Source organism: Populus alba, chromosome 1, assembly GCF_005239225.2.
Source record: "Populus alba chromosome 1, ASM523922v2, whole genome shotgun sequence".
NCBI classification, from domain to species: Eukaryota; Viridiplantae; Streptophyta; class Magnoliopsida; order Malpighiales; family Salicaceae; genus Populus; species Populus alba.
In genome coordinates this window covers 13304780-13317524 of record NC_133284.1, presented here as the reverse complement: position 1 = coordinate 13317524, position 12745 = coordinate 13304780, and the positions used below count along the sequence as shown (strand labels likewise).

General features: G+C 30.2%; 1 protein-coding gene across 1 annotated transcript; it reads right to left on the bottom strand.

Moving 5' to 3' along the window:
* Nucleotides 1–2272: 2272 nt before the first annotated feature.
* Nucleotides 2273–3755, bottom strand: LOC118039289 (glycine cleavage system H protein, mitochondrial). Its single transcript, XM_035045960.2, has 4 exons — nucleotides 3526–3755; nucleotides 3291–3379; nucleotides 2734–2904; nucleotides 2273–2607 (listed from the first exon to the last, which is right to left on the bottom strand). The coding sequence occupies exons 1-4, from the start codon at nucleotides 3632–3634 to the stop codon at nucleotides 2485–2487; spliced, it is 492 nt and encodes a 163-aa protein (XP_034901851.1). The 5' UTR covers nucleotides 3635–3755; the 3' UTR covers nucleotides 2273–2484.
* Between the last annotated feature and the right edge of the window lie 8990 nt (nucleotides 3756–12745).

Here is a 12745-nt window from a genome sequence, read left to right as displayed (position 1 = left end):
TAAGTAAACGAATTTCATGAGGCAGTTTCTCTTGCATAGCAGAGCTGTGGGAAGGGATAGGGTGTGTCATTAACTTCGAATCATTGCAGTTTTGTTGAATCATTGCAGTTTTATGGGTGCTATATGTTTGTGTAGTTCAATTTACACTGTCAAGTCGTTAGCTATAGATTCAGGCGCGGCATCCAAGCAGGAAACTACATTTCTTTTCGCAATCATTGTGGAAATCTTAACTGCCAGTTCTAAATTCCAACACATCGACATCCTCTACTTCTGCTCAATTTCATTGTACTTTTTACCCTTTTCTTTCTGTTTTTTGAGTTGGGCTTTCTTTTCAACTCCAGTGATGCTGATAATACAAATGTTGCTGACCTCTTATAAATGTATGGGATTAGGTATTGTAACTCTACAATATATATTCCTTTAGTCAGTATTATCCGTTTGGGTTCAGGTGGAAATCAGGATATGGTACCTGGTTGGAGCAATCTCCATTACCATGTACGATTTCCACAAGCTTTCATGATTTGAATCTTCCATAGAAGAAACCCCTAAATACAGCTATATATTGATTGAATACCATTTCCACCGTGATCGAGCTAAGCTACAGTTTTTAATCAGATATGCTGCTATAATGTTTTCCAGGTCACTTTGCTAGCTCAATCCCAACATTGCCGCGCACTACTATAAAGCTCACATTACAGAGAATTACTCCAAACTAGGAAATCAAATCACTATTGTAATAATTCTTGTAACAGTCAAACAAATTCTCCTATATATATAGCTGTATATTGTAAACAGAATCAATAAGAAAAACCATTTTCTACAACTATATAGCTGATAACAGAGTATTACACTTGACTATTTCAAGTTTGGAAGCCATTTCTTGCTCATAGCTTCATTGTCCTCGTGATTCTGGCATGGGGCGTGTTGTGAGCAGTGGACAAAGTTCAGTTAACCCTGTTCAGAAATGCTTCAACTCTTCTTCGTTTCTTTGTCCAATGAATACGTGAGTTTTTGGCTTTAGCCCTTTTGCGAACTAGCCTGATAACCAATGCATTTATTTGTTTCATAGCCTGGTATTGGAGATGCCAGCTGATAGTTGATATTGTCGGTTTAGCCTCTTCAGATAATAGGCATCTCTTCTTTCTCCGAGCTCTGTTAGTTCATCCTCTTATAGAAAATTATTAAACTAGAAGGAACAAAATTTGTACTTAATTGTTGAAGAATTTCCGATAAAAAAAAAAAGTAAATAAAAAACGTTCTAAAAGCTAAATTGCTTGTAACTTGGTACAAACAGTTCTTATGTAAATTTGTACTTATTTGTTGAAGAATTTCGATAAAAAAAAAAATTAAATAAAAAACCTTTTGAAAGCTAAATTGCTTGTAACTTGGTGGTGTAAACGGTTCTTATGCAAGTAGTCTTTCTAGATTACAGTAACACTTCTAAAAAGGTTACATAACCAATAAAGGTCTATAAATTGAGACAATGGTCTCGAATTCTCTTTGCAACACAAGAACCTTAAGCTATAAAAAAAAAAGTGCTGAAGAAAGAGTAGGAGAAGGAAGGCAGAAGAGGCAGAATCCTGCATATCAGTAGAGTCAAATATTTGTTTCAAGTCTTTACTCCTGCACAGCTTGCAAGTAACTTTGGTAGATCATTTGAGAAGTCAAGATTCAATACAACTAGAATCGCATTAAAATACCTTTTGTAGATCTATTTATAATCAGAACAATAATAAAAGATCAAAATTAGCATATCTGAATCTCCTTATTCTAATCTATTTATAATATTTGAAAGTTCACCTTAACTTATATATTTTTAAAAAATCTATTGAATTTTTTTTTTAATCTCATAGCCCTACGTTTTGTTATAGGACCAACTTGAATCTCTAACGGATTTTTTGGTATTGTTTGGATGGCGTCAATGAGGGTTTTTATGTGGCTAGAGTTTTGGTGAGTTCGGAGTTATGCAGAAGAGTTCCAAGAAAATAAATTGAAGTATATTAACTGCTTGTCTGGAAATTAAACGTTGGATAGAAGCGACTTGCTTTGCTTCATGAAACTTATCTCATATTGCCTATTGGCTAGGTTTGTGTTATATGGGGGCATTGATTCTCTCTTTTGTTTAATAGAAAACCAGGTAGAAGAAATAAGAATACTTTCATTTTTTTTCTTTGTTATTAATTTTCAAGATTGCATAAAATTTTCGTGAACACACCAAGCACCATCTTCATGCAACTATGGAGCAGGAAATCTTTAGAAAAGAAGAATCCAGTGCAAGGGGAGGAATGGTACTCAATTACAAGAAATTGCAGAATTACAACATAAAATGTAACAAAAGAAAGGCAAAAGCAGAATTAAAAAAAAGGATTGGAGAAAAGTAGGAAATGATTTGTAATATAACTGACAAGAATTCAGAGAAAACTTTTTTATAGTTTTAGAACAGGTTAGTCCAGGATAATAACACATCCAAAGCATACTAAATTCCTAATGATCTTCTTCCTCGCAGAGTTTGGTGTATTCCTTTGGACCCAGTAAGGATTCTATTTCTGATGGGTTGCTTGGCTTCACCTTGATCATCCATCCCTCTTCATATGGACTTTTATTTATCTTCATTGCACAAATTGTCAAGATCAGGCATGCATATATAGTACAGTACAAATATTTCTCTCAGCTATTAGAAATTTATAAAGCCGAAACAATCTGCTCTTGCATGGCTTGATAATTATTACTTACCAGTCCAGGAGTCTCACTAAGCTGTGTATTAACCTCAACAATCTCACCGGAGATCGGAGAATTGATATCACTAGTTGCCTTCACACTTTCCACTGCTCCAAAGCTCTTCCCTTGGCTGACAGAATCATCCGCCTCTGGCAGGTCCACGAACACTACTTCACCCAAATGGTCCTGTAAAATGTGCCAAATATATCCAAAACTACGTAAGGATGTTACGAAAGGTGTACGAAAGGTTATTGACTTCTTCATTAAAGAAACTCAAAAAAAAAAAAAAAAACAGAGCTCAATTTCCATCATATCCTGCGTGGTTAAATTGTGGCTGCAGCTTACAACTTGAACAATTTTAAAAAAGAATGGCTATCGAATCACAATGGCATACAGCCATGCACTATCTAATCCAAAATCACCAGTAAAAGAATGTCTATGCAAACGAGATTCCCCACAGAACTGGCTTAACCAAGTAATGTTCTATATGAAAGAAAGAAAGAAAATACTCTACTCAGTGAGGCCAAGAAGAAATTCAGTGCTACAAGGAAGGAGATAAAAGAAAAGATGACCTGAGCATGATCGGTAATGCCAATGGTAGCCACCGAGCCTTCATGCTTCACCCATTCATGTGAAGTTGCATACTTCAACCCATCTAGTACTGCAAAACCCAACTAGTTGTAATAAATATTATCCTCCTACACTACAATAAAGTCTGCTAAATCGCTTTTAAAGGACTAAACGAGAACCCCATTTTTAACCAACAAATTGATGAAATAAACCACCGGCTGATGGCAAAGAGAGTACCAGTGGAGAAGCATCTGGAGAGGGAGTATGAAGGAGAGACGTGAGCTGTGGAGGCGACTGAGATTCTCAGTGCATTGGCTGTAGAAGAAGCCCACAACCTCAGTGCCATGTTTTCTCTAGATTTTTATGAATTGATAGTGTGTATTTTTTGGTTGGCTCCAAAGCCTATGGACAAGTGATAGGTTCTGTCAGCACATTTCTCTGGTTTTTATCTTTTGGATGAATGGTGGGCAACAAAAGCCTCATCCTCGGACCTCGGTACAAAGACCCAGTGCGTGCTCTCTTGCTGTCCTCGTCATTGTTTTTGTGATAATATGCATACAATAATCAACTTTATAGCACCTAATAAGCAGTCTCCTTTCTAGGAATTAATTGAGTTCAACAGGTTCTGTCAAGTGTGGTCGTCAAATGGCATGCTTCAAAAACCCGGCCGGCCAAGCGGGTTAATCTGGGACCTGACCAATTCAGAACTAAAACCTGGCTAGATTGATAAAAAAACAGGAAAAAAGAAACCTTGTATGATCCGGCGACCCGGTTAAAAACTCGATTGCAATCTGTTAATTTTTTTTTACTAAAATAAAGTTGTTTTGATTTTAAAAAAAATGACCCGGTAACTCGGTCAAAATCTGAAATCCGGACCCTGAACCGGGCTAGGTCTAAAAATTATGGTTCAAATCTTATTAACTACCGGCATGTTTAGAATCTATGGATTCAATTTAATTTATAGGATTAAAATAATTTTTGTGTTTGAAAATTTTTTAAGATATTGATTTGAATTTTAAGTAAAAAAAAAATAGTGATTCTAAATGTAATATAATATTTCAAAAATAACCTTTTTCTTTTAAGTTTGACTTGATAAAAACTCAAAAACAATTCCTCAACATTTCAAGAAAATTTTTTGATAGAAAAGTTTTTTTAACAAATATGTATTTTTCAAGTTTTGAACAAATATTTAATAAATAATTAATATGGGATAGGTTTATTTATGTCTTCTTTAAATTGTCTATATTTTTATATCATTTTAAATAAATATAAAGATCCTTCTAACAAAAGAAATAATTTAGGTAACAAAAATTATTTTTCAACTAAAAAAAAAAGTTAAGATTGCCCATTTAATTCATTTTTATTTTTAGCACTGCTCATGGAGGAGAGAATTGGGTGGTAAGGAAGATTAATAGAAGATAGTGGTTTAACATGGAAGAATAATAATGTTAGAGCTCCTATCATGGCAACCACCCGAGGATGATTTTATCATATTGAAGGTAGCTCTCTAGGAAACCCAAGTAGAGCTGCTTGGCCTAATTCACCATAGAGAAGGCTTGTTTGTGGTGGGCTTTACTTGATTTGCAGGATTTGGGTGTGACCTATTACCAGAATTTATGGCTTTGAAGAAGCATGGTCTTCTTTTAGGTTGGGAAAGAGGTTACAGACGGATTCTCTATAACTCTGCCTCCATGGATGCTATATGGTTAGTCGCTGCAGGTATTGATCATGAGTTTCACGAGTTCGGAGCTCTTGTAGCCGAGATTAGGTACATGACCCTCGTGATGTTGCGGGGTTATTTATTTTATATAAAAAAATTAAAATCTAAAAGTGTTAATTTTTTTTGTGAATCTATATCCAAGAGTTTTGGGTTTGGCTACAACACCTGACCCAAAAGTAATATTTATAATATTAATAATAACATTAAACTTTCATGATCCAAGTTTAAATGGGTTTAACTGCAATACCAAATCCAATAATCTTGGATGTGGGTTTGACTGTAAGATCGTATCATAAAAATGTGATAGGAAGAAAAAAAAAAAACTAATGAAGAAAAAAAAATCTAAATTAATTGGGTTAACCCTTCAAATCAGGTTAACATGTCAAACCTTTGATTCATGTCATGAAAGTTTGATAATAAAAAAAAAATTAAACATTAACAGATTGAATTTGCATCTTTTCTCAGATTGATGGGGACCTTGTATGTTAGGGCTTCTTAGTTTTTCTTTAATCTTTTCACTGTGCCAAAAAAAATTTCACATTTATTGAATTTAATTATTTGGTTTAGTATTTTTTTCTAGACTTAATAATTGTAATAGATTATGAAATGATTTCAAATTTATTTATGAATTGATTTATCATGTAATTTAATTTTAAATAAGTTATTAAAGTTATCACAATCTGATTTATCATTATAAAGAATCCATGACGGAGGTCCAAGGATCTTCCCTTCATATATATATATATATATATATATATATATATGGTAATTCGAGTATTTACAAACCTTATTCATGTTAGTTTACCTCGTAAAGAGTGAAGTAATGATGAAAAATATTTTTTTTTTTCAAGTTGATAACTTGAAAAGTTAAGGAATTTGTTATGCTTTGCTGTGTCATTGGTTGAAAGGTTGATGTTTGTTATTGGTTGTTGTGCCTTTGTGTGTCATTAATGAAGGGGTTTGTACAAATATATCATTTAAGATAACTTGTGGATGAGAAATAACCATTGCTAAGGAAAGGTAATGTTATATTAATAACTCATATGTAAGCATTAGTTAGTCCAACATCATATTAAATTTATCAAAGGTCACAATTCTACCTTGAGATGTGTGCCAATGTTTGAGCGATTACTATACTAATAATCATGGTTACATAACACATGAGTTTAGTATTTTCTCTCTTATGCCTTTAATAATTAATGCAGGTTGCTTATATTATTAAACAAGTTCAAGCCTTATTAATTTCAATTTTCTAAAGATAATTAACTCTTTTAAAAAAAAAAACAAATAAAAATATATTATTACAAAACCTAAAGCATACTTGTGAATAATTTTAAGTTCATGTTGAAAAATCTTGAGCGCGTGAAGTCGATTGTTCTATTTGCGACATTTTTATTCAAAAATTGCCAGGTAAGAGAAGTTGATTCTTGACTGTGATTTTAGTTTCTCTTTTGTAATAGATAGGACTTAGGAGGACAGAAATATTGGGCCCGGCAAGAACAACAGGCCCAGCTACGAGCTGGCTCAGTAGTTATTGTATTTTTATCCTCAGGCCCAGAAAAAAAAGTCAGGCTCAGCGTCTCGTTAGAAACTCACTGCTAAACATGAACGGAAGTGGAAATTACAGGAGCTTATCATTCATCAATGATAAGTCATTGTCGTTTGCATTAAATTAAATTATCATGAAAAGAAATGGTTGGAAGATGCTTCACCTGGATCCTACTTCATTTTCATCTTTTTTTCCCAGCTTGAAATGGCGACGTTTAGTTGTCACTTCTATCTCTTTGTTCCCCAATCAACTCTCCTTTTTGTTGAAAAATCTCTATTGCAAGGTCGCCATGGTCCACACGCCAGTCAGTATAGGTGGTAATTAGTTGGAAAATACTTTTAAAAAATTTTGAATATTTATTTTTAAATTAATATATTTTTTATTTTTTTAGATTATTTAGATATGCTATTATTAAAAATAATTTTTAAAAAAATAAAAAAAATATTTTAATATATTTTAAAACAAAAAAAAACATTTTTAAAATCAATCATTACTCCACTTTTAAATAACAATATATATAACAATTGATATCTGAAAAAGCTAATTTCTTTTCTGTTCCTTTGAATATAACCATACTAGTTCGAATCAAGTGAGGAGATCCATACTAGTTCGGAAACACTAGAGGAATATTCAAGTCGACGCCTTTCCGGTCACTCTCCGTGGAGGAAAGCAGGCAACCTCTCTTGCACCTAAAACGATAGTATAAAGAGGTATAGCAAATTCAAAATCCAGCAATACAATGTGATTGGCAAGTCTATTCTTTTGGGTTGACAAAATCACAAACCAAAGTTTGAATTAAAGTTTGAATTCATGTACCTCTCTCTCTCTCTCTCTCTCTCTCTCTCTCTCTCTCTCTCTATATATATATATATATATATATATATATATATATATATATATATATATTATTTTCATGTATTTTCAAATAAAAAAATAAAAAACTTTACATTAATTTAGATATTTGTATTTCCTTTCCATCAAGGTATTAGAGACTGTTTTTAGGAGTTGTGGTTGTGGTTAATTTTCAAAAATGTTTTTTACTCAAAAATATATTAAAATAATATTTTTTAAATTTTTTAAAAAATTATTTTTGATATCAGCGTATTAAAATAATCTAAAAATATCAAAAAATATTAATTTAAAGTAAAAAAATAAAAAAATAATAATTTTTTTTAAAAAAAATACTTTTGAAATAAAAAAAATAATGAAATGAAAAATTGTCACAAATGCGACAAGCAATTAGAGATTATATTTTTGAGGTGGACAAGAAAAGGCTTATAAGTCCTTCTCATGCATTTATCTATTAACACGTCCTAAATCATCATGAATCCTTTTCAACCAAGGCTCTTCCACCACCTTCTCTTTTAAAATTCAAACTTCAAAATTAGGTCAAAGCTTCTTTTCTTTTTTTCCTTAACTATGTTGCTATGTAAATATGTTTATGTGTGAGCGCACCGATATGCTTGTCTCGCACGTATACGCAATCAATTGAAAGGAGGAAAAGGAACATAAGTAGACGACCAAAAAAAAAAAGACGTTATGAAAGTGGCCGGTAGACTTAAAGCCTTTAACCAAATTGGGAGAAGAAAAATCTTGATGTCAATTCTGTTATGTTTGAAATAATTGGTATATCTTGTTTCAGTTTAAAAATTAAAATAGATTTTATTACACTTTAAATCTTAATTTATTTCAAAAATTCCGTCCAGATTCTAGTCCGAATGTTGCAGTTCCATTCCAACCAAATATTGTTTTGATTTGTTTTTTTTTTTCAATATTATCTAATTTTACAGTGCTAATCTTATCTCTTAATTCAATTGTTGGATCAGACTGAAATTTCACGAAGAATCTCCTGATTTATTTTTATATCTCATATTAAAATCTTAGAGCAATCAGATTTTAAAAAGTTCTTACGAGGATACTAATGACATGATTTTGTTCAAATTTATAATATTGTTTAGAAATATCATTTTATTGTATCTTTTTTTTAGATTGAATTTTTTTTCAACTTCTTCATTCAACAATCGATTTATTGAGAATTGAGTTTCATAATTTGTTTTATTTAGCTTTATCATGGTCTTATGATTTGGATCACAAATTTAGAAGGTTAACTAATATTAATCCTAGTCGAGTTAATATATCGTGATCTTAATTTTTTTTTAAAAAAAAAATTAATTTTGAATTTTTTTAGTTAAACTATATTTTTATCAGTCTTACATATTATATTTGGACTTGTCGAGTTGATCAGATCATATCAGCTCAATTTTTACTTTTTTTTCTTGTATTTAAAATTTGAATAGTAAAATTTCAAATTAGTTTATTTTTAAATTTGAATTGAATTAAAATTATATTTGCTAAATTAATATTTTAACGATATACGGAACACTTCAAAACCAAAACATACTATTCTAAATATATATATATATATATATATATAAAAACATCAACCCAAACAAAATTTACAAGCTTGAGAAAAATCACATGTCCTTCTCAGATATCCATGGATGCATGCATGCATCCTGAATCAAAACCTAGTCAACTGAGACTTTAACTTTTACAACCATTCCCCTGTATATATAATTCCGTCTCTCATCCCAAACTAACGTCAATGCAATTAATTTTGTTTTCCAAGTATTCAATGTAGGGCCCTTTTGAGAAAGTGTTTTAAAAATGTTTTTTTTTAATTTAATTTTTTTAATTATTTAAAATTATATTTTTATAATTATTTTAATGTGTTGATATTAAAAATAATTTTTTAAAATTAAAAAATATTATTTTAATATATTTTCAAATAAAAATATATTAAAAACAAAACAACTATTGTCGTATTCTCAAATATTTTATTTGTAATTGTATGCGCGCAAATATAAATATTTGTCTTATAATATTAAATTAAATAGTACCTAACCATGAATTAATTATATACTAGGAAAGATATTATATAACTGTCATTGGTTGCTTTTAATTAGTTCATATGATGCATTTCTTTAACTGAACCATGAGGGATGATACTTATTTATGTATTAGATTTAACCCTGTCTTTTTATTATTATTTTAGTAATGTGCCGCGTATATATACAGTGAAATATGATTCCATACCTATGGATAATACTGTGATTTAATTTTCTTTTTCTTTTTCTTTTTCTTTTGAGAAAAAAAAGGCGGTTTAAATAGCTAGATTAGAGCTTAATTAGCGGTAGTTGCGCTGCCAATCCTTGACGGCACGTAACAACGAGCGAAGTCAACCATGTGGCTCGAAACGACGACATTTTCTATTCTCTCGTCAATTTGCACGAGACCCCATGCTCACCTACCCTCTAAAACATTATTAATATGGCCCTTAAATTTGTAAGCACAATTGTATATGTTCTCATGTACTGTTGCTTAAAATAACATTGCTAAGTATACTTTCTCTTCAAAATCGGATCTTACATACCGATATCCCTAACCAATGTATTTATGACAATTGCTTTTATATGGTCCCGATGAAAATTTAATTTGAAAACGAGGGATATTGACCCTACCCAGCGGATGAGTATATTTTTTACTTAATAAATAATAAGTAAAGTTTGAATATTATCAAACCTGTCTTGAAAATTCGCTCCAATCTAACTTAAAATATATATTTATATTATATAAATAAATTTGTATAATATTTAAATTTGTTTTAATATAATATGATATATGCATATCTTAATATTAACATAAAATACATGTATATGAATAATATTTATCATTTAATATACATACCTCAATGTGTGTGTATTATTGATTAATAAATAATAGTAAATAATAGATACCTGAAACTTGATGGATATATAGAATTTGAAATTTGAAATATCTAAATTTCATAATTAATAAATAATAAGTTATGTATACCAAGATATCTAACCCACAGCACCCATTATCATCCCTATAAAATAAGGATTATTGATATGAAAATGTATTCACTTCTTAGGCTAAACTTGAAAAAAATAAGCTTTTTATGAGTCTCAAATTCCAAATATGGTAGCAAATGAAAAAAAATGCCAGGTTGCATGTAATTTTTTTTTTGTTTGTTCTTCGACTCGAAATTCCTCTCTACTAGAACCAATAAATATAAACTTTGATGATTAATTATAAAAGATACAACTAAATTAGTCAGGTTTTAAGTTTGTTTCGTAAAAATCACTAGTTCGAGTCTTATATATTTTAAGATTATTAGAGGCTTATATAGTTATTAATTTCAGGGCCCGTTGGATTAGTCATACACACACAAATTGACTCGAACAATCATATTAATAAAAAAAAAATCTCCATGATTAATTAGCTTCCTTTCAATGCATGTGGACGTTACTACTTAAATAGAATTTGGAGTCAATAAACACCTTAATCACATGTAACGTCGTCGGTTGACTTGCATGCGATTGCCTTTTACTACTATTGATCTTTCATGGAAATGCTATGGTAGATCGATTATATTAACATCATAGTCGCATGGTTTGGTTTGTCTATTTGTCCTATCTAGGACGTACGTGTCTGATTTTTTTTATTTTTTTTTTGTATTTGTATATTTGACCTATCAAAATTATAATAATTACCTTAGCATGGTTGACGGGTGTCTTCTTTAGATAAAGCCAAAAGAAAACCCAAATAAGGAAGAAAATAAAATAATTACACCAGGTGGTGCCTTCCCACCAACTGTGCACGTAATGTGCATGTATCAAATATAAAATTATACCTTGAGGAATCATTCAGCTTTTTCTCTTTTTTTTCTTTTTTTTTTTGCAAATTCAGACACTTGTTCACCTTACTTCCAACTTTTACAGTTTGATAACGGATCGCTACTCGGATTTGAAAATAAAAATCAATATAGAGTATACGATATTTTATGAATATTATATATGGTGGTGACACTAAAATATAAAATCTTACATGTCGAATATTATATGATTTAATGGATGCTGGCGGCCATCAGATAAGCAAGAGGGTTTAGAAAGAAAGGAAAAAAAAAACATTTCTTGTGATGAATCTTCCGTCCATGGATGTGCATGGGTAAATTCTATAATATTATATCAGCTATATTTTTTATATTAACATGTATGTTTGAATAGTTTGTGTGTATTTTAATTAATTCTACAAGTTTCAAAATTAACGATCGTGTAAACCTCTAATGATCATCATATTAGTAACACTAGAATTCGAACTTAAGATTATAAGAAAAACAAACCCCTTAATCCAAAACTTTTATTATTGAACTACCTACTAGATAATTATATCCATATTAAATTAACAAATATTAAATTAACGAAAGAAAGCTTGATTAAAATTATTTTTTAATCGAATCTTCTTATACATCAAATGGAGTTTATAGCAGATAATTAATCTAGCATATCCAATCACAAGGTTAAGTGCTTAAAAGAAAGAAAATTTAATGGATGGTTCAAATCTAACTACTGGGAACATCTCAAAGTTAAGTTACATGAACACTTCAATTTCAAGATAATATCTATTAATTACGGAATAAAAAAGTAAAATCTTTATCCTTTTCTTGAAAAAGATGAAAATTATGATGTCAGCAGTGTTGTTCTATAATCTATTGATAATTTTGAAATAAACTTCCATGCCTTCATGTGTGGATTTCTATACCCTTTAATTTTCCCCCCTAACATGTCAAGTGTTAGACCAGTTAAAAAGGTCGTAGTTGATAATGATGTCTGCTAGTTCAATATTTACGTTAAGAGTTTCTGTCTTTCCAAAAGGAATATGAATCGTGAACATGCCTTCAAGTTCTAAATTGTATTTTTATGACCTATTTCAGTGAATTCCCATCCATGGCAAATAGCAACGGTACTCTCGTTATATAATATTATGAATATCCTATTTATAACAACAACAACAACAACAACAACAACAACAACAACAATAATAAAATATTAATTTCAAAAACTTTAATTGTTTTTTATCCAATAAAGAGAGAGCCATTTAAGATAGGCAAATAGCAGCGGTCCTCTCATTATACAACAAGATTATGTATATTTTATCATCATCAACAACAACAATAATAATTTCAAAAACTTAAAATATTTTTATTTGGTTGAGAGAGGGCTATTGAAGATAGGTTAATTTCTGAATATTAGAAATATTATTAATGTTTTTTTTTAGAATGTTTATCTTTTTAGATGAGCAATAAAGTATTAGTTGTGACTTGT